Source organism: Loxodonta africana, chromosome 10 (assembly GCF_030014295.1).
Source record: "Loxodonta africana isolate mLoxAfr1 chromosome 10, mLoxAfr1.hap2, whole genome shotgun sequence".
Lineage (NCBI taxonomy): Eukaryota > Metazoa > Chordata > Mammalia > Proboscidea > Elephantidae > Loxodonta > Loxodonta africana.
This window is the reverse complement of record NC_087351.1, coordinates 21,927,631-21,950,974: the sequence shown is the minus strand read 5'-3', so window position 1 is coordinate 21,950,974 and position 23,344 is coordinate 21,927,631. Positions and strand designations below refer to the sequence as shown.

The following is a 23,344-nucleotide window of genomic DNA, read 5'->3' as shown; positions in this document are numbered from 1 at the left end:
ACACAGCCTGTTGCCTTAAAACACATTATTGTAGTTCTTTCCTGAGGATTATACCAGGGAGAGGGAAGAACGTACTTACTATTATATCTGTCTTACGTTTAAATAGACTATTCCTATATTTTTATAGATACACAGTCCCAAGACAGATCGGTAAATGACCCTAAACCACTTTCTACTTAGAAGCTTAATTAAGCCTAAGTATAACGGTTCTTTTTTTTTCAACTTACACATTCCTTAAAATAACTATTTAAAAAAGAGTAAAACTGCCTCAGTTGGAACTTTGAACTCCGATATTTAATCCTCAATATTACAACATGGACTGTTGCTAATTAATTCATTTAATGGGTAGGAAATAATGCTGTGAATGTATTTTTTAAGACTTACGGCTTGGTAAAGTGTATTTTCCATCTCACCAGCTACTGATCCTGTTGGTGTAAGCCCCGCTGCAGCCTCTGGGCACTCCGTAAATATTCATTGTTGAATGAACATAGGTACTTTGTCATTTGGAATTCAACGCCACGATAATTGATATTTGCCGTCACAGGGTTTGCTGCACATGAAGAGTGTGAAGGATATTTTAGCTCTCATTCTCGCTTTTGGAAATTATATGAATGGAGGAAACAGGACTCGGGGACAAGCAGATGGATACAGCTTAGAAATTCTGCCTAAACTCAAGGATGTCAAAAGTCGGGTTAAGTATTTATTCGTTCTTCATAACAAGTGTTTATGATCTATTATTAATTTCCTTCTGTACTTTTAATTATAAAAAATATTCTGAATGGTTCCGTTCACAGTCATTTATTTTAGAGCATGCAGCTTTTTCTTGGCTCTCTTTCAACTTCTGGATAAAGATAGGTTTTTCATTTATCTTCGTTGGGAAAACCTCCAGCCTTCGCTTGCTCTGAAATACACTGTTAGGTGTAGACCTGCTACTACAGTGAGTGCAGAAAACAGATAAAGTACAATGCTGGCTGTAACACAAGGCTTGAGTCAGTTTGAATTAGCACCGGCTACTTGTAATTTGGTCATTCCTGAGCGGCAGAGCGGTGCTGAATCACCAATTGAGCTGAGCATTTGAATTATTCTTTTGCCCACAACAACAATTGGGCTGGGGGTCTACTGTCAAACCCCCTGAGCCTGATTATCATTTGGCTCCGCACCCCTGCAGAGCTACTTCTTTAGAAACAACCAGCCCAGATCTAGGAGTCCCATGGGGGTCAGGGGGAGGGAGGGAGGGGAGACGCACAGGCAAATTAGAATTAAGCCCATGTGAACAAGACACAAAGGCTGTCTTGTGGGAGGGCCTGCTCACCCCTTGCCGCCCAGGGTCATAAAGTGGCATGGCGTCCCTTTTAAGCTGCCCTGATTTTTTTTTCACGCCATTAAGAACACACCATTTTTTTAAAGGTGGGAAGGGAGGGATAGTTTTCTGTTCTAGTCCTTGGTTCCCTTTAGCCCTCCTCACCCCCTTCTATATTGCCTTTATGCCAGAAAATATTAGGGGACCATTTTTGTTTGTTTGTTTTAGCCATTACCTCCAAGGTTTTATGGATTATCTGTTTATTTTTCTTTCCATAAAGGGTGGTAAAGTGTTACTTCTTTGCATAAAATAAAACTTCTTTGCATAGATTGCGTGAAAAAAAGGGATAGGACAAAGAAGAAGGAGGAAAATCTTGCTAGCCTCAAACAGAATTAGGAACAGGTATCACAAATTAGAAGTATTGGATCACAGACTGAGACTTCAGCTCTCCCTATATAACATGTATGTATGAATGATTTTTATGTAACGTGTGAATAATTTTCGTTTGTTTCTCTTTTAAACCTAGAATACTGGGATTAATCTGGTGGATTATGTTGTGAAGTATTACCTGCGTTACTATGACCAGGTAAGATACAGCATTTTGTGGAAAACTACCCTAATGGCATTTGAACTCTTACACATTGTTGGCATTCAGAAGTTGGATGATGGATAGGTGGATGGATGAATTTCAAGTCCAACACAGAATTGGAGAGCTGTCCAGCCTCATTGGTTTACAGATGAGGACATTGAAGCCAAGAGGGTTTAGTTGACTCTTATAAAGAGAAGCATTATTCATTGGCACAAGCTTACTGACTCTCAATTCACTATGTAATACTTCTTCAAAGAGACCCCAAGTTACCCCTGAGCCTGACGACCACATTGTGAGGTACTTTATGAAATTTAGAGCCATTCAATAATCAGTTATAGTTGAAACCAGGTGGTGAAATGGTTAAGCACTCGGTTGCTAACCGAAAGATTGGTAGTTTGAGCCAACCCAGCAGTTCCACAGGAGAAAGACCTGGCGATCTGCTCCTGCAATGATTGCAACCAAAAAAACCCTATGGGACAGTTCTACTCTGCCACATAGGGCTGTTATAAGTCAAAATGAACTCAACAGCACCTAACAACAACAAGATGAGTAATGCCCAGTATTTTATCAGTAATCTTCATCTGTGAATAAGTTGACATGGAATTTGAAATCTGCCCTCTCTGCTTGGATAACATTTGAGAACGAGGAGTCCTAACTTTGAGAAGAAAGAGGTCCTGTTGTAAGTTGTTGAAAAATACAGCAATCAGTATGAGTGGAAAAGTCTCAGGAAAATGTTGTCAGGATTCCTGCATAATTATCCATGTAAGCAGAGTTTTGCCTAGGCGCTGAGGGGAGAAAAGTAAAGACGTAATGCCTTGTTTTCAAAGGCTTACAATTTCATCCAGAAGACAGTCTAAGCACTGATGAAAAATAATGGAGAAACTTTAATTTTTCCTACCTCTTGGTGGAATTATCTAACAGTTCTCAGTATACCTACAGCCAGCCTTACTATTTTCTACCTCTCCCCAGTTTCTTCCCTATTTATATTAAAACTCTTTCTTTACCAATTTCTTTCTTTCTTTCTTTTTTTTTTTGATGGCATATGTTTTCTGTATTGGTATACATGCTTACTAATTGAGTGTGTTTAAATTTTGGTTGGTAATATGGATTTTGAGAAATACGATCTGATAACACAAGCCACCAATAAGGCGAGTGGTGCTCTGGTGCCACTGATCTGTGGTATGACAGTATATCAGTGAGAACTAAATAGAGAATTTATTGTGGGTGCCTTTCCATTCGGTTGCATGGGGAACCTATGGTTTTCCAAATATGACACAGTAAAACCCAAAAAAACCCATCAGCCTCCCTAACTATCACACAAGAATGCCATAAATATGCCTGCAAACCTTATCTCACAGGATAAAGGAAAAAACGGCAAAAGTTTACAAAACTAACACATCCAGGAAGCATCACCTAATAGAATGCTCAACCTACACAAGGATGAAGCTCCAGCTCCAGCCTTTTGAGCTTCACATGTTTCAGAAGGGACCCATCTTGATGCTGAATGCATTAGAACTGGAATAACATACTATGTACGGACGAGGTCCAGAGGCATAGATAGTGGCTGGTATACTGTTAAACCAATAGTAAATAAAGAGTTAAGGATATCATATTTTTGGTCATTCAGGCATGAAGCCTTGTATTCCCTTTGGCTTCTCTCTGTCCCTTAACTAAATTATGTCCTTCCTTTTTTTTCCCCATCCCTACTGACCCCGGCTCACCTAGAGAATGGGAATAGGCTTTCAGCCCATCCTCCCACCTCTAGCTACTCCCTGTTCCAGTCCATCCCACACCCTGTGGCCTGATTACTCTTTGTGTGTGTGGTTGTGATCACATCACTTTCTCACTCAAAAAACAAAGGGCTCCCCATTTTCCAGTGAATTAAGACTCTATGCAATTCCTATCTTTTATAACCATGCTTTTTTATTTTCCCTCTACCCGTATTCTGTGATCTAACTAAAGACTTGATGTTTTCCAAACACACCCTGTATTTCCTTATTAATGTACTTTTACTTCTAATAGTCTGTCTACTTAGAACTATCCTTGCCTCTAGTCTTTTTATAAAATCTCCCCTTTTTCTTATGAGTTCTGTCTGGAAATAATAAATTAAAAGATCTATTGAGAAAAAGTTCCCAGTGATTGATATATATATATAAACCAGAAAAGTACAGACACTTAGGAAAAAATATACGTATTTTACTGACAGTCATATAAAGAATGACTTAAGAAGAGTGACATATCATATTCTTTGATGGAAATACTCATAAACAGTCAGTTCTTTCTAAATATGTGTTTAATATTGCCCTAGTCAAAATTCTCATCAATTTTTAGAAATTGGCAAAATGATTCTAAATATTATATGTGAAAATAATTGGGCATAATTTGATGCATATTTTTAAAAATAATATATTTTTATACATTTGTGTATTTGAATATATCGTAAAATTATATAATGATTAAAATGATGGCATGACAGAAGAGCAGATAAAAAAAAATCAAGGACACCAAATAGAAATCCCAGAAATGGATCTGAGCTAGAGAAATTTCAAGTAAGCAGGAAGAGGAAGAAATTATTTCCTCTACCTCATCACAGAGACTAAAATAAATTTTGAAGAATGAATGAATTAAAAATAAAAAGCAAACAAACAAAAAATGAAATCATAAAAAAAAATCATAAAAGATATACCAAAAAATAGGCAAATACGTATTTATCTGATTTTAGGGTAGCAAAGTTCTTTCAAAACATTCAAGCTGAGGCAGAAATCATAAAAGGAAAGATCAATAACTTTGAATGCATAAAAGTAAAAAAACTTTAATACCTAATTAAAATTTAAAAAAAACTTAAGCATCTCACAAATGACTCAAACAAAGCTAAATGCTAAATTACATACATACTGGAGAAAATATTTGCAGCATAATACATAAAGAGCGCTTCAAAATCATCGGCAAGAAAAAACAACCTGCCTCTTCTTGTAAAAAAAAAAAAAAAGTCAAAAGAGACCACACACAACTTACAAAAGACATATATAAGATAGAAATAGCCAATTAAGTAATGTAGTAAGATCAAATACATAAATATAATGAAATACAGTTTTTTACTTAGTAAATAGGGAAAGGTTTCTTTTTTTGTTGTTTGTTTTAAAATGATAAAGCCCTATATTGCTAAGATAAAGGAAAATAGGAATCTAAATTGGTCAAACATTTCTCGGGCCATCATATACAGTTGACCAGGTTATTCTGTTTAGGGTCTCTAGGTCAAATAGGACTCATATCTAGCCTGCCCTTGACTCACCAAACTCTGACCCTGTAAAGAGCACTTTTAAAAATTCACAAATGATGTCATCTGCTTGTCATTTGGTGTTCCCAAGGATCTGTGCCTACCTACAGGGGGTCAAACCAAAAACCAAATCCATTGCTGTCGAGTCGATTTTGACTCATAGTGACCTGTAGGACAGAGTAGAACTGTCCCATAGGGTTTCCAAGCAGTGCCTGATGGATCTGAACTGCCCAACTTTTGGTTAGCAGTCATAGGCTCTTAACCACTGTGCCACCAGTGTTTTCCCTACAGGGGTACCTCTTCCTAATTCATATGAAGGTGCTGTAAGGGTTAGCATGATTTTTGACCTTTCTCTATCAAAAGCCAGAGAAAGATGTAAAACTTTTCTAGAAATTTTTATACAAAGGAAATAAATAAGGATGTGTATCATTTTCTTTATAATAATTTATAATGGCAACTCATTGGAAAGAACCTAAATGTCCAGTAGTAGACACTAAGGTCAAGTAAATTATGGTAGATCCATGCAATGGAATGGCATACTGCCATGGGAAGTGTGTAGGAGAAAATTGAGAGGCATTGGAAAGTATTCTTGATCTGCTTGTGAGTATATAAACCAAACAAACCAAACCCAGTACCGTCGAGTCGATTCCGACTCATAGTGACCGTATAGGACAGAGTAGAACTGTCCCATAGAGTTTCCAAGGAACGCCTGGAGGATTTGAACTGCCGACCCTTCGGTTAGCAGCCGTAGCACTTAACCACTATGCCACCAGGGTGAATATATAGAACATGTAAATATAAATACACACAAACACAGAAAAATCTGGAAAGATATATGTTAAAACATTTGATTATTTCTAGATGATAGGATTTTAAGAGATTTTCATTTTCTTCTTTCGTTCAATTACCAAGTGTAATGAACACGTATACACATAATAAAAAATCATTTAGCCAGACTGCAAGTCCAGTATTACATGCAACCTCTTCCATGAAGTATTTACTCATTTCCTTGTCTTATAAAGCTCAGGAACATTTTATTTGGGCTTCTCTCATGATGCATCTTATTCTGCCCTTTACATAGTTATCTGTGAGCAATGGGAGCACTGGCGGCACAGTGGTTAAAAGCTACAGCTGCTAACCAAAAGGTCAGCAGTTCAAGTTCATCAGGTGCTCCTTGGAAACCCTATGGGGCAGTTCTACCCAATCCTATAGAGTCGTTGTGAGTCAGAATTGACTCGACAGGAATGGGTTTGGGTTTTTTTTTTTTAGTTTTATAATGTAGATACTAATAAACAGTTGCCGAATTGAATGCACTGTAAATATCTACAAGTGTGTAATCAGTGGCCTCTGTAAAGAACTAGGCCTGAGGAGGTGAGAGCATACCCTAAGTTCTGACAGCAGGTTCCAGTGTGGCAGAAAAATTATCCTGAAGAATCTTGGGAAGTGAATTTTCTAGTCCTAATTTGGCATCTGGCATCTTGGCATCAGCAAATTTACCTGGTAGTGCCTGCCTCAGCCAAATCAAATGGATTGCATAAGAAGGCTGAAATTTGCCTCTAAAGTATGACTCTCACTGAAGAGAGGTGAACCCAAAAGAATCAACTAGACAGAGGAAAATCCCACAATAAGAATATTTTCAAACATGGGATGGCCCAGTCTAGGAAAAATAAAGTTCACATTTCTGCAGTGCTCTCTTGGCTTTTGCTGTGCAGAACACGTTTCACTCAGCAGGAGTGTAGAATTGTATGATTTATTAAACCATCCCCTCCCCCCAAGAGTGTAAGCGATGATTTTTGTGGTTAGTGGTGATGAGCAATTAGCTGAAGCAAGGTAGATCCTGCTCCAAGCTTCCTTCCACTCATGCCGGATTTTTGGTCCAAGCCTAGGTCTGTGGAGTTTAAAGAAACCTGTCTAAGCCCTGTCTTTTGAACTCTAATTTAGCAGCTTTCACAAGAGCTGCTACCAAGCTGATTTGCTTAGTAACATTTTCGCTTTTTCCAGCTTAAAAAAAAAAAATTGAAACCAGGACTGAGTCTGATAAAAAAAAATTTGGAAACTAGAAAGAGATTATTCCTGAGTCCCTCCAGTGTAGATTACCTTGGAGCTTTCTGGTAAGCAGCTTAGATGTCGTTCCATCTTGGCACTCAGACTAGACTGCTTCTTCCATTGTTTTTAAAGAAGTAAAATAAGTATAGAAAGATGAGGAAAAAATAAGTAAATTGATCACGGAAAATGTCTGTCCTGTTAAATGAAGAAAACCGCCTTCTCCTAACATTCCAAGTGAAGTTAAAGTTCTTGAAGGGGAAGGGCCCAAGGGATTTCCAAAACCAAAAGAAAATATGATAAATTAGATGCCAGACTTTCCTGAACAGTGTTTTATAGGCTCTCAGTAATGGTGCTGACCAACTAAAAACGAAGTTTATTGATATGCCAGACATCATATACTGTGTGTTTACCCAAATAACGTGCGTCTTCTACATTTGGCAACCAAACAAACGTAGAAGGTACGTGCTATTTGCATAAAAATATGATACTTTACTGAGAGCAAGACGCAGTGCCTGCCTTCAACGTGCTAATAATGCAGTGCGAAAGACATACAAGCTAACAAGACAATTTTTAAGTGTATGTTGATAAGCACTGTGATAATGGTAAGTACCAGGGGCTCTTGGAATACATTTGAGAAACACTCAAGTGCTGGGGTTAGAGGAAACCTTTGAGGAAGTGACATCTGTTTTGAGATTTGAAGGATGAGTATAAATAGGAGGTGTGTGGAGAGTCTGGGAGGGGCTGGAGAGGGACAGTTCAGACAAAGGCCTAGAGGCAAGAGATCATGGCCTCTTCTATTATTGAACAGAAATTTGAGGGAATGAGCTGGAAATAGAAGGAAGGTAGAAATAAGACGGGAGAAGTAGACAGAGGCCAGATCATAAAGTGCCTTGTAAAGCAATTTTAGAGTTTGGAAATAGTCCTAATGGCAGTAGGAAAGATGGAATGCGAAGGGAAGCTGGCAAAGCAGCCTGAGTAGAGAGAGGAATAACTGAAGACTGCCTGAGATATGCAAGATACAAAGCTTACGTTAAACAACTCAGGGAGAAAGCAGCTGGGCTGGAAAAGACATTTGAGGCTCAGCTTATCTTCCTCAGTGTGCCTGTAGGTTTTGTCCTTCGAGATGTTTCTTAGCTAAGATCCTCTATTAGGTATAGCTGTGGAGCTTGTCAAAACTATACCCACCGTGCCCTCAGTAAATGTCTCTTAAAATAAGCTGAACAAATTTGGAAAAGCTTTACAGATGTACGGGCACGTGGTCATATGTACCCATGCACACACAAAGCTTTGAGCTGTAGAAGGTGGGTAAAAGTGTACAGGTGGGTGACTGCTTCTCCCATGGCGGTGCCTTCTAATCCAGCACCTTTCAATTCACACCAGTTGGCATATCCCTAAGATGATTTACCTAATTGCTCACATGTGAAATGCAAGCAGGGCCTTTAAAATTTAAGTATGTTCACATGTTTCCCTGTGCGTTTTTTCCACGGGAAGGTAGTGTCCAAGATCAGGGCATAGCTGACAATTTTCTCTTTGACTCATGAAGCAAAATAGATGCCCATGCCATAGCCACCTTCAGTGTCAACAAGACCTAAAGGACGGTGTGAAAGGTAAGAAAGCACTTCGACATAACCAGTCCTAATTAGGAACAGAAGAGGAACATTGCTATGATTCTTATTCAGACATCCATTAAAGACTGTGGGGTGTGTGTGTGTGTGTGAGAGTGACTGATCCTTTGGAATTTCAACAGGAAGCGACGATTGGGAAGTATAACGTACTTTTGTATATCTTTTAGGAAGCGGGAACAGAAAAGAGTATTTTTCCCCTGCCTGAGCCACAAGATTTCTTTCTGGCCTCCCAAGTCAAATTTGAAGATCTCATAAAAGATTTGAGGAAACTGAAGAGGCAACTAGAAGGTAAGAAGAACTTTTCCATTATTATGATAATAGCTAAGATTATTTTTGAAAACAAAAAAAAATTAAGTGAATTGTTTACAATCGTCTCGTGGAGTAGAATTGGTGGGGAGTTCCTTTAAGGCATACTGCAGCCCCCATGAAACTTTCTATCTCTAAGGAGCGTTGGAGGGCATTGTATTTACCAGTCCTTCTTTTTATTTTATTTTTTTTCTTTTTATTAGTGTTGTTCATTTGCTTGTTTTATCTACCGACATTTTCCCACCACACCAGAAAAGCCAAACCAAAGCCATTGCACTTGAGGTGATTCTGACTCATGGCAGACCCATGTGTCACAGAGTAGGCCTGAACTCCATGAGGTTTTCTTGGCTGTCATCTTTATGGAAGCAGATCACCAGGCCTTTTTCTCGAGGCTCCAATGGGTAGGTTGAAACAGCCAACCTTTCAGTTAGTAGCCAGGTACAAACTGTGTACACTCCCTAGGAACCTAGGTGCGTCTGCCCACGTTTGATAGTGAGAATTTAATAATAATAGCAGCAATCATTTATGAAGAACTTATTGTGCTTCTGGAATTGCCTCATATAATTCTTATAACAACCCTAATAGATAGAAAACTGTATTAAACCCATTTTACACATGTGGAAAATGAGACAGACAAGTTATGGCCACATAGGGTTCAAATCCCAGCTCTGATCAGGTGTGTCTGATTAGAATTAATGTATTTTCTTAGTTTACTATGCTGCCTTCTCTCTCACTCTCGCATGTGCACGCACACACACATACACGCCCCTTTGTATACTTGGTTTATGTATATGAGTCTGATAATGATGGTAAGACCCACAGTAAAATATTCTATTTTAGTTTGATTTACATTTTTAATTATTCAAAACCAAATGTTGAAAGCCCCTTTTTGGCTTTTTTAAAAGGTGCAAATATGTCTCGCTTGGGCAGGAATTTTCCTTTGGCATTTCTAGAGGCTTGTGTTTTCACTGTGGAGACATCTCCTTGTCCAAGAATATAAATACGCCTTGGAGCTTGTCTAACTCCAGTTGAAGGGCTCTGCAGAGGATTTAGGGAGCGTGTTAATGTGGAAATGGAGCCCAGAGTGCCAAAAGGAGAGTTTGAGGAAATGAAGAGCTGCAACCAGGAATATTTTTACACTAAGACATAAAATAAACATTTTTAAAATGTTTATTGTGAAAGGGTGCTCAGAAACCTAAGTCTTAGACCAAGAACAGCTTGGAAATGGAAGGAAAGTGGGAAAGATCTGCTCCTGGTGGTGGGGAGAGCCATTTATTTTTACTTTGGGCATAAAACTTGCTTAAATAAGGATAGTGGTTACAAGTGAATATTTGTACCTTGTAAATTATTTTTAAAGGAACATGTGGGTTTTGTTTCTTTTTTTTTTTCCCCCCCTCCAGTTGATGTGGTTGAGAGAGTGAATTCAACCAAATGGATGCTCCATTTAGGAATATGATATGTGAACTTGTGGTCATTTTATTCCCTCTACTAAAGAACCAACAGTTTTATCTTTGTCTAAGATGAAGCACTGATTCTTACTGTAAAAAAGTAGAGTAAGCCATTGGGTAGCAGTTTTTTCTCTCCCACCAGCAGCAGAATTAGGGCCCAGGCCAGTTCTCGGGACAGCTGAAGGGTCAGCAGTGGTCAGGAAGAGCCATGCTTGTTTATAGGCATACTGAATGCCCATCCCCTCCTGTCTCTTGGCCCCTGTAAAACCCTTAGCCTGCCCTCTCCATAGTCTTTTGAGCAGAAACCTGATCTCTGTTTGATCTTTCTTCTTCTCCAGCCCTGCTTCCAGGGGCTGCCTTTTTCAGATACCCAGGCTCAGCCGCCTCCCCCTTGACATCCCTGAGACTTTGAGGATAAATAGAACGGGGACTAAAAACTGGTTGCTGTCGAGCTGACTTGGACTCATGGTAACCCTGTGTGTGTCAGAGTAGAACTGTGTTCCATAGGGTTTTCAGTAGCTGGTTTTTTGGAAGTAAATCGCCAGGCCTTTCTTCCCCGGTACCTCTGGGTAGACACAGACCTCCAACCTTTCAGTTAGCAGCCAAGCACATTAACTGTTTGTACCACCCAGGTTGCTGTTGAGTCAATTCCAACACACGGCAACTCCACGTGTGTCAGAGTAGAACTGCCCTCCATAGGATTTTCAGTGGCTGATTTTTCAGAAATAGATCGCCAGGCCTTTCTTCCAGGACACTTCTGGGTAAACCTGAACCTCCAGCTTTTCAGTTAGCAGTCAAGCACCTTAACCATTTGCACCATCCATGGCTTCCAGAAGGGGAGTAAGATGAGTGAACTGGGAAGAGCACAGAGAGGTAGGGGCTCCCCTGAAACTCCTCCCTTTGGTATACTTTGTTTTGTCTAGGGAGGCTCTTAGGTGTCATTCAGATCTTCCAGTACACAACTGACACTTTCCCAGTCAGTTTTAAGGAAATACAAGAGCTCCTGAAGCTGGTGGAGCTGCCTTATTAAAAAAAAAAGGAAAACTGAACATTGCCTCAGTTATTTTTTCTTTCTCTATACTGGACGTCACCAAAAGATCTGAAGTACCACAAAGGCGATTGAGTAGGCTATGACTCCCTCCCACACACATTGCGTATTTAAACAAAAATGCCCTGCTAATCTTTAGAGATGCCAGTGTTTTTAACACATGAAAGGTACCCAGTAAATATTTAAAGAAAATACAGACCATTGGTTCTCTAATGAATTTCTTTTTCTTCTAAATACCATCTGGCAAGATGACCAGAGTTGTGGCGGTTCATTTCATCTAATGTTCTCATTCAGGTTTAACCCCCTTTTCCATAAGGCCTTGGTTTAAGCTTAGGCTGCATGTTTAATTGAAGAGGACATAATTTTCACACATACAGCAAAGATTTGATGAGGCTCTGAGGTTTATTGTAGCCATTAAAATGCCGTGGCTGCTGGCAAAATCCCAGAAAATGTCTAAAGCTAAACCAGATGTGATTAGCAAATTTCAAGAAGTATCAGGCCCCAGTTCTCTAGACGGGCACAGCCTTTTTGAAGAAAATTGTTGTGAATCATGTTAACCACGGCTTAACAATAGGATGTGAGCTAAACTATGGTATGGGTCACATAAAGGTCATTGATAAATGTGGAGTTGTCAATAAACATCTTTCAGGAAGACAAGAGTTTTGAATAGCATTTTTATGCAGATAAACTAGCGAGGAAGTGATGATATCAACTACAATTTGAGTAATTATTATCTGTCAGCTTTGCAGATATCATTTCTTTTAATCCTTATAGTGACCCTAAGAAGCAGATATTATTATTATCTTTTTTCTAAGGTGAGGAAACTGAAGTTCATGGTGCTCAGGTGACTTACCAGGGATTCACAAGTGGTGACCTAGCCAACTTTTGGAACTGGATATGACTCTAAAGCATGTACCAGCACTCTAATATATCCTGCTTCTGGCCTAAAAGTCTCCATATCTGATTGAAGATCAGAATAGAACGGCATATAGTGGAGGCATAAAGCCTCATGAAAATACAAGTGACATAAATAGTATCCTGGAACATGCACACACGTGCACACATGCACACACATACATGTGCACACCCACATGTGTGCACACCCACACACATACACACGAGCACACACACACACACATGCACACTCTCTCACTCTCCCCCAGGACCACATATGTAGACACTCAGAGACACAGAAAAGAACTTAATTTTGATTGGGGTAGGGTAGGGGAAGTACACGGTAGACAGGTTGTTAAAGCAAATAGTCATAGCATTGCATAGGATTAAGAACTTGGGCTTTGGAATCAGATGTGTACTTTTTTATTGGTTTGATGAAAAGAAGATCTTGGCAAGTAATCTAACCGTAGAAAAGTTTTCATTTTCTCATCTGTAAAGTGGGACAATTACGGTATCTACCTTGTGGGAGATAATAAACGCATGGTCCCTTAGTAAAGGAAGCTTCAGTAAAGCTCATTAGGGTGTGTAGTTTGACTGGAAAATGCATGGTTTGTAGAATCAGGCCCATGTTGTTGAGGGGCCAGCTGGCTGTGTTTGTATTCAATTCTCAGAGCACTTGTGCTGTCTTCTGTACATTGTGAAGCCAGAACCAAGTTTTTGGTGCCTGGTAACATGCTCCATATATAACTTACTGTTCCCCATCCCTGAATCAGACAAGATTTTTTAATTCCTGGATATTGTGATGCTATTTTTTTTTTTTTTTTAAGCAACAGCTGGGGTTGGGGGAGAGCTGGGAATAGTTGCTTTTTTTTTTTTTTTTTAACTCATTGACCTGTTCTCTGGCCAGAACTCTCAAGGTATTCTTACCAACCCATGTGCGCTAAGCAGAATAACGGCCTCAAAAATGTCCACACCCTAATCCCCAGAATCTGAGACTATGTTATTTTATGTGGCAAAAGGGACTTTGCAGATGTGACTAAGGATGTGGCCTTGAGGTGTGAAGATTATCCTGCATTGTCTAGGCAGACCCAATCTAATCATATAAGGATAGGACCTTGTGGCCAGAGGGAGATGTGACAACGGAGGAATGATCATAGAGATGCGATATTACTGGATTTAAAGATGAAGGGAGAGGGCCATGAACCAAGGAATGAATCCTCTAGAACTGGAAAAGTACTCTCCCTAGATCCTTCAGAAATGGATGTAGCCCTGCCAACATATTGATTTCAGGCCAATGAGACCCATATCAGATTTTTGACATACTGTACTCTATAATAATAAATTTGTGTTGTTTTAAGCCACTAAATTTGTGGTAACTTGTTACAGCACCAATAGGAAACTAATACACTATGCAACAAATCCTTCATTCTGATTGTGTCGGTTAATAACAGTGATACACACACACACACACAGACATCATTGCTAAACTCATAGGATTTCCCAAGTGGTGGTACATACCAGTATTGCATGAAATGTAAAGTTGGTGCTCTCTAAAAGGGAGCTCTGTGGTCAGATAGGACCCCTGGTGGCACGGTGATTAACAGCTCGGCTGCTGACCAAAAGATTGGCAGTTTAGATTCACCAGGCGCTTCTTGGAAACCCTATGGGGCAGTTCTACTCTGTCCTGTAGGGTCGCTATGAGTCGGTATCGACTCAGTGGCAATGGATTTAGTTTTTGTTTTATGGTCACATAAACCTGGAAATGTTCAGGTCTAAAATCTTATCATAGGGATTCATAGTGTGCGTGAGCTTATTAAAGGCTCTGAGAATGCTTAACCCTAATAAAGCAGCATTTCCTAACTTAAAGCATGAAACATTGGGGTTTTTTTCCTTTCACTGAATACTTAGTAATATTTCACAGAACATGCATTCTGTGAAATATAGTTTAAGAAGGGATGTTGATAGTACTATCAAAAATTTAAAATAGACACTTTGAAATGTGGCGTCTGGGGTCTTAAATGCTAACAAGCGGCCATCTAAGATGCATCAATTGGTCTCAACCCACCTGGAGCAAAGGAAAATGAAGAACACCAAGGCCTCACGACAACTAAGAGCCCAAGAGACAGAAAGGGCCACATGAACCAGAGACCTACATCATCCTGAGACCAGAAGAACTAGTTGGTGCCCGGCCACAATTGATGACTGCCCTGTCAGGGAGCACAACAGAGAACTCCTGAGGGAGCAGGAGATCAGTGGGATGCAGACCCCAAATTCTCATAAAAAGACCAGACTTAATGGTCTGACTGAGACTAGAGGAATCCCGGCGGCCATGTTCCCCAGACCTTCTGTTGACACAGGACAGGAACCATCCCCGAAGACAACTCATCAGACATGAAAGGGACTGGTCAGTGGGTGGGAGAGAGATGCTGATGAAGAGTGAGCTAATTAAATCAGGTGGACACTTGAGAGTGTGTTGGCAACTCTTGTCTGGAGGGGGGATGGGAAGATAGAGAGGGAAGCTGGCAAAATTGTCACGAAAGGAGAGACTGAAAGGGCTGACTCAATAGGGGTAGAGCAAGTGGGAGAAGGGAGTAAGATGTATGTAAACTTACATGTGACAGACTGATTGGATTTGTAAATGTTCACTTGAAGCTTAATAAAAGTTAATTAAATAAAATAGAGTGTCTCTGAGAACACAGTTGTTGATTAAATGATCATCATAGGGTGACCCTAATAGGAGAACCTGAGACAAACAGTTACAACCTGTGACCCTTAGTATTGCTTTTAATACTCCTTTGGCTACACTGTCCTTAGTGGGTGTGTTGTCCACGTAAATAAACAGAATGGGTCAAATCCTCTCTGATGTCTTGAGGCCTGAAATAAATAACAGTAGTATTCAAAATTATTCTAGTGTCACCTCCTGAAAATGCACATTTGTTTGACACGATCTAGTGACAGCATATTATCCTGAAAAATTCATCCTGGCTATGAAAGTAGGAAAGTTCAATGAATTTTGCTGGTGTACGAGACAAGAACTCTTCAGACAGCAGTTGAGAAGTCATTACACTCTGGAAGGTTTATCTAAGAATAAAAATAAATTGCCCTTATTAGTTAACAGTAGTTACTTAGTATCCCATATTATTAAGACTGGCTACTTTATCAACTGTTTACAAAATCTTGCATTATTAGCTGTGTTATTGCTTATAGAAATAGGGAAAATGTAGTTAGTGGTTAACCCTCAGTTCAAGATATTCAAACACGTTTGAGAACATTGGCTGAGAGTCACAATTATATGTGTGTTTTGATTTTTAAATGATTCTGATGTCTTCTCTAAATTTTTAAGACTATATATTTGAGCATATACTTTCTTATGTATCATCTAGAAGTATCTGGTAGTGTACTTACACAGTTTAGGAAAGACAAGAGTCTCTTTTGATCTCTTGATATCTGTTACCACTTTATATATGTATATCCTAACACTTTTAAGCCTTCATTACTGAGAAACTGTGATAAATGCATAGTACAGGTATTCAGTAAATGTTAAGTTCTTCGTTCTAAGTTCGAAGAGTAGTAATATTTCTAGACTAACTTCATATCGAAGTACACCCATCACTTCTTTGGGCATTTTCAATCCCTGTGCCCGTATTTTAGTGGAGTGACCGGATTAGGCCAGAGCCATCCAGATGAACCTCTGTTTTGTATAGACTCGTCCCCAGTCTATCTCAAAATCTAAATTGCAAGAGGGTATGAATTCATACATTAACAGCTCTAGAAAGAGATGTTTCTGGCCCCTGGATGCCCTTTTAACTCAGTACTGGAGTCACTCCTGAGGTTCACCCTTCAGCCAAAGATTAGACAGGCCTGTAAAACAAAATGAGACTAAACGGGCACACCAGCCCAGGGGAAAGGATGAGAAGGCAAGAGGGGATAGGAACCCTGGTAATGAGGAACCCAAGGTTGAGTAGGGGGGAGTGTTGACATGTTATGGGACTGACAACCAATGTCACAAAACAATGTATTGTTTAATGAGAAACTAATTTGCTCTGTAAACCTTCATCTGAAGTACAATTTAAAAAAGAAAAGTCAAGGAAAAGAAAAGAAAGGTATTTCTATTTTGGTTCGATCTTCTAAGCTGTAGTCCACATATCTTTTATATGAAAATGGCAGATTGAATTCATTCCTTTAAATCTGCTCCCTTTCAAAGGCCCACAAAAAAAAAAAAAAAAAAAATAGCACTGTGTTATGTAGAGGCATAAGGGTAATACAAATATAATCAGCTAAAATGAGAGGAAGGAGTTAGGAAGTAAGGGCATGGAACTACCTTAAAAAAAAACAAAACAAACAGACAAACAGAAAAAGGACTTAAAGAATGTTAGATTTACTAAATTATGTGTATGTAGAGCTTTGATAAAAAATTTTAAGAAACGAAGATCACTAAATCTGTCCATACACACAAACCTACTTATATAAAACTAGGAAAGGAGAACATTTTTAAATGGTAGTTTATCATGAGCCTGGGCAGAGACTGGCGTAGTGGAAATAGTTGAACTATTTAAATATGCATATGAAATTTTGACAAAACTAGGTTAAAATAATAAATTACCATCAGCTTTTATTATAGGTAGGTAAATTAATGAGGTTGAGGATTAGCAATGGTTTTTTAAAAAAAACGTTTTTCACATTAATTACTATGAGTCAGCTAAACTGTTTACATGTTGGAAACCCTTTACTGTTTGAAACCACATGGTAAGCAATAGACTCCCTTTTGTTTCTCCTGCAGGGTGGAAAAAGTCATCTCCTTTACCATTTAGCTCATTTAACTTAACGAACAAATTAAGTGTCTGGGCAAATAAGTTGATGAGACAATATTAGTGAAGTGATGAAGGGTGAAATGTGGGAGGCGGGGTTTGAGACTCAGCACTGATGACATCGGGGAGCTGCCTGCGGGAGAGTCGGTAGCATTGGTGATAGGGAGGGAAGAGGGACTAGTTAGCATAACAAGTCCACACATCATTTTGTGCTTGATCTTGCCCTTGACTAATTTTGTTTTCATATTGATTTGAGGGTTATCTATGATGTCCTTCCTGCTTCCTCTTACCCCACGCCTCAGGCTGGGTTCCCTAGAGAAGCAAAACCAATAAAATGTTTAAACGTCTGTTTAAAGAGATTTGTATCAAGGAAATGGCTCACAAGGTTGTAGAGGCTGGAACATCACAAATCTCGGTCAGGCTGGAGACTTCTGCTGATTCACATAGCCACAGGGACTAGCAAATCCAAGATCTGCAGGTCAGACAGCAGGGCTCTTGCTCACAGGCTGTGAAAACTAACAGATCCCAAGATCAGCAGACAAGACTGCAGGTAAGCTGCTACCTCAAGCCCTAAGAACCAGAGGTCAGATAAACAGGAGACAGTTGCAGAATCTCAAGCGAGCAAAAGCCCACGAGCCCTGCCAGAATGTCTACTTATGTTCGATGCAGGCCACACGCCCAAGGAAACTCCCTTTCAACTGACTGGCTACTTACAGCAGATTCCATCATGGAGGTGATCATATCATATCAATTCTCATCATGGAGGTGATCATATCATATCAATTCTCATCATGGAAGTGATCACAACATCATACGACTACCAAACCACTGAGAATCATGGCCCAGCTAAGTTGACACACAACCTTAGTGATCACACCCTAGTTAATCAACGGTTGACTATAACAAAGCTAGTAACTGATACTGCTAATCTACTAATGGATACTCAGGTTGGTGTCATTGGGAGAAGAGAAGGATTCTGTCACTGCTTCCCTGTCCAGCTCTTTAATGTGAGTTTGCGTCATCACTATCCTCTGACTCTGGCTTTCTTACAGCCATGTTGGTGTCTCCTTGGTCAGGAATCGATATATCTGTCCACCACTCAAACCAAAGCATGGCCTTTGGCTATGGAGATTCTGCCATTTTCTGACTATGTCTATTCCAATTATGCATTCTGCTGAAGTAACCATAGGATGTGTTTGGGGACCCACAGGACCCTATGAGATGGACCTGAGCTAAAAAAGTCCATTGACTTCCATAAAGCTCCTGGCCTCCATAAGCCCCTCCTCTGACTGATGACCACAATAATGTTTTGGGTCTTCTGGAATTAGTCAGCTCAGAGCCAGCATTCAGTAATCCCCCAGAAGTGTGATCACCTTTTCACCAGTGCACAGCTACACTGATAAAAGGCTGTAGATCCCTTTGGGGAAGGCTGAGATAAAGATTCACAGTATAAATTTTTGACAGTGTAGAAGGGTTCTTCCTCAAGGGGACCTGGTCTCTCCTTCATTCAGGTGACTCTGGGTCTGTGAGCTAGCTCAAGTCTGGAAATTGATTAAGGTGCCATGGCTCTGATTTGGTGGTTTAAGTTAGACTTCTATTCACTTGACCTAGAAGTCAGTACTTTTGAGCCTAAGATGGAATTTAGGTTAATACTATCTTAGGATGTAAAGGACACAGTTTAAAGAAGTTTTGTGATAGCTGTCCCTTGGAATTTACAATAGATGCTGCCAGGGGCCTACCCAGAGGTAGTGGTGGTGGTTAGTTTTCCAGTCAGATCTGACTCATGGCGACCCCATGTGTGCAGGGTAGAACTGCTCCTTAGGTTTATTAAGGCTATGACCTTCCAGGAGAAATCACTAGGCCTGTCTTCGAAGACACCTCCGTATGAACCACCAACATTTGGGTAGTAGTCAAACATTTCACTGTTTGTGCCACCCAGGGAATCCTTACCCCCACAAGTAGGGGGCTTTAATGGAGCATTCTGACCCAGGTGTAGGCAATGTGGGGATGCTCTTGGAGCTGCCAGATTAACAAATAAAAATACAGGAGGCCTAGTTAAATTTGAATTTCACATAAACAAGGAATTTAGGGGGTACAAGTGTATCTCAAATATTGTATGGGACACACTTATACTAAAAAAACTATACCTTGTTTATCTTAAATTCACCTTTAACTTGGTGTCCTGTCTCTGATCTTGTATGTCTGTAGAGAATTTAAAAGCAATAATAAAACCAGCTACAAGTTGGTTTGTGTTTTTCTTTATCAGCATGCACTGGCAATTCTAAACAACGTCAGTCATAAAATGCTCTTCCCTGCCAAGGCTGACATGGGGCGCACGTTCTGGAACAGCAGTCACTAGTGTGGTGGGTATCTACTTCCACTGTCGTTAATGACAGCAGTTACCATTTAATGAGCACTTACTAAATACCAGCCAGTGTGCTTATCTCATTTCCATTTCTTAAAACTACTTCAAAGAAGTATTATTTCTTGGCAATTTAACAGTAAGGAAGTTGAAGCAACTTTACTAGTAATGGCAAAGCTGAGGTTTGAAGCAGACCTGTTAGAATATAAGCTTGTACTCTTTCCATTGTGCCATGCTTATTCTCTTACTGTTTATAGGCCCACTCCTCAATCACTAGCAATGTGATCTGGAATGATAAATCTTGAAGAATAAGCCCCTCTTAGAGCCCTGGTGGTGTAGTGGTTAAAGAACTCAGCTGCTAACCAAAAGGTCAACTGTTTGAACCCATCAGCCACTTAGACACTTCTAGAAAAATGTGGCAGTCTGCTTCCGTAAAGATTTGCAGCCTTAGAAACCCTATGGGACAGTACTACCTTGTCCTCTAGGGTGGCTATGAGTGGGAATCACTCAACAGTAGTGGGTTTGTTTTGTTTTGTAAGCCCCTTTTATTTCTCTAGTTTGCCCTCTTTAAAGATACTCCCACTAACCTACTGCCATTGAGTCAATTCTGACTCACAGTGACTCCCATAGGGTTTCCAAGGCTGTAAATCTTTATGGAAGCAGACTGCCACATCTTTCTCCCAAGGAGCCTCTGGTGGTTTCAAACCACCGACCTTTCAGTTAGCAGTCAAGCACTTTAATCACTGCACCACCAGGGCTCCTATAAAGATACTACAAGGTAATACATGAATTGAATTTAGGTATTTTGTCATGTCTACTTATAACCACCCAACCAGTCTACCTGTTGTTATCTCTATCCTCTCACCTCCTACCTGTCAATCTGTTTCTCTGTCTCTGTTTCCCTCTCTGACATTTTGTCTAGCCTACGTTTTATCCCTTCCTGACCCAGAAGATAAGCAAACTAGTGGGATGTGGTTACCCACACTAATTGCAGAGGAGGCCAGGGCCACCACTAGGCAACCTGGTTGGTTTTGACTCCTTTGTTATCTCTTCCATTTGTGGAGATTACATGTCATGGGGTTCTGACGAAGATGAGGATGAGGAGACCTTTCAGGACTGGTCACATCACTCAAAACAGATTGTTCTTCCTGTGCTCAGGAGCAGCCCTGACTGGGTGCAAGATTCATGACTTCTACCACCACCATTACCAAGTGGCTTTCTCTCCACAAGAGTATAAGTCTTTCCTAAGAGAGAAAGAAGAACTTGACCTCCTGATGAGAGAATATTTTCTTTACTCATTTGAAACATGGTCTGTGAGCACAACGGCTCTAGTAAAGAGGGAACAATCACTTTGAAAACTTCTAGAAGACTTAGAGAAAAGATGGCTGATTGAACACACATCTAGCATTTCAGTCCCTCCCCCAAATTACTAAAACAATAGCAAAGTGAGTTATTTCAAAAGCAAAAACTCAAAAGCAGAGGGAAAATGAGAAAGAAAGCCACAAAACACAAAATGTCTGAGGCTCAAGAGGTAGATGGGCAAGTGGTAAAGGAATTAGCCAATCCAAGAGTGGAGAAATCTGAGAAGCAGTCCAGTTTTACCAGAAGAGAATACAAATTTTTGCATAAATATGTTAATCATCAATGAAGTAATTCAGGAGGATTTGCCAAAATGATAGACACGAGTTCCCAGTTTTAAAAGGCCCACAGAGAACATAGAACAGTAGAGCAGAACAGATCCATACTATTCTTGTGACGTTTCAGAATACTCAGATTAAAAAAAAAAAGCTTATACACTTCTAGAAAGGGAAAGGGATATGTATGAGAATAGATCACACACAGAGAATCAGGAAGCAGAAAGGATTTAGACTTTTCAACTGTAACACTGGGTGCTAGTAATAGACCATTATCTTTAGAACTCTGAAGAAAAATTATTCATACTCTAGAATACTCAACCAAACTATCAATCAAATATGAGGACAGACTAAAAACATTTTCAAACATGTTAAATTCTGAAAAAATTTACCTCCCATTCACCTATCCTTAGGATGCTACTAGAGAATGTGCTTTACCAAGACAGAGGAAGACCCAGGTTACAGGAAATAAGAAATCTAACATAGAAGGGAGATAAAGGAATCTCCAGGATAGAACAGACACAAAGAGCAAATGTTCCAGATTAGGTAAAAAGAATCCTGGAGAAGTTTCCTAAGGAATGAGCAATTAATGCATCATATGTAGCTGAATGTTTTGACAAGAGATTTACCCAACTGGTGATGAGTCTGAGCTTCATTTAGTGAAGAATACATACAAAACAGAGAAATTTAGGGGAAAAAATCATTAACTCCATGGATGGAGGTGGAGGAGACTTGGGGTAAAATGTGCAGGAAAGGAGAAGTAATCAGAGTTAACTACATGTATCCACTGGTACTTCGAGTTGTTTTTGCACACTCATAATAGTGTCAGCACCAAATCCTGGTCTAACTAAGTCATGGTGGTGCCATATTGGATGGTAAGGGATGAGACAGGTACATACGTGTGGTGGGACTGGGGAGAAGAAGGACAGCGGCATCCTTTATAGTACATAAACAGAAAAATAAAAGAAGTACTGATAGAAGTTTGTTGGAGATATGGGATTAAGTACCAAATGAAAAAAAAATTTTTTTTTTTTTTAGTCAGGCAAAATTGGTAGAAATGGCTGCTGCCTCTAGGAAGCAGAAGGTAGGGGAAGGTGTTGGGATGGAGATAAGGAACTGCTCTTCTTTGAGGGCATAGAGTGCATTCAGTCTTTAAATTGTGTGCATATATAACTTTTTTTTAAATAATTTTTATTGTGCTTTAAGTGAAAGTTTACAAATCAAGTCAGTCTCTCACACAAAAACCCATGTGCATCTTGCTACACATTCCCAATTACTTTCCCCCTAATGAGACAGACCGCTCTCTCCCTCCACTCTCTCTTTTCATGTCCTTTTTGCCAGCTTCTAACCCCCTCCACCCTCTCATCTCCCCTCCAGGCAGGAGATGGCAACATAGTCTCAAGTGTCCACCTGATCCAAGAAGCTCACTCCTCACCAGCATCCTTCTCCAACCCATTGTCCAGTCCAATCCAAGTCTGAAGAGTTGGCTTTGGGAATGGTTCCTGTCCTGGGGCAACAGAAGGTCTGGGGGCCATGACCACCGGGGTCCTTCCAGTCTCCGTCAGACCATTAAGTCTGGTCTTATGAGAATTTGGGATCTGCATCCCACTGCTCTCCTGCTCCCTCAGGGGTTCTCTGTTGTGTTCCCTGTCAGGGCAGTCATTGGTTGTAGCCGGGCACCATCTAGTTCTTCTGGTCTCAGGTTGATGTAAGTCTCTGGTTCATGTGGCCCTTTCTGTCTCTTGGGCTGGTAATCACCTTGTGTCCTTGGCGTTCTTCATTCTCCTTTGATCCAGGTGGGTTGAGACAAATTGACGCATCTTAGATGGCTTCTTGCTAGCGTTTAAGACCCCAGACACCACTCTTCAAAGTGGGATGCAGAATGTTTTCTTAATAGATTTTATTATGCCAATTGACTTAGATGTCCCCTGAAACCATGGTCCCCAGACCCCTGCCCCTGCTATACTGGCCTTCGAATCATTCAGTTTATTCAGGAAACTTCTTTGC

At 40.0% G+C, this 23,344-nt stretch overlaps 1 protein-coding gene across 1 annotated transcript in view; it reads left to right on the top strand.

The window, feature by feature from the left end:
• The window catches only part of LOC100656530 (formin-1), a 381,454-nt gene that overhangs the window by 211,681 nt on the left and 146,429 nt on the right, over positions 1 to 23,344 (top strand). Inside the window, exons 10-12 of the mRNA XM_003418636.4 lie at positions 545 to 691; positions 1,827 to 1,886; positions 9,005 to 9,125. Coding sequence (XP_003418684.1) covers positions 545 to 691; positions 1,827 to 1,886; positions 9,005 to 9,125 — 328 coding nt within the window. The remainder of the gene's footprint in view (positions 1 to 544; positions 692 to 1,826; positions 1,887 to 9,004; positions 9,126 to 23,344) is intronic.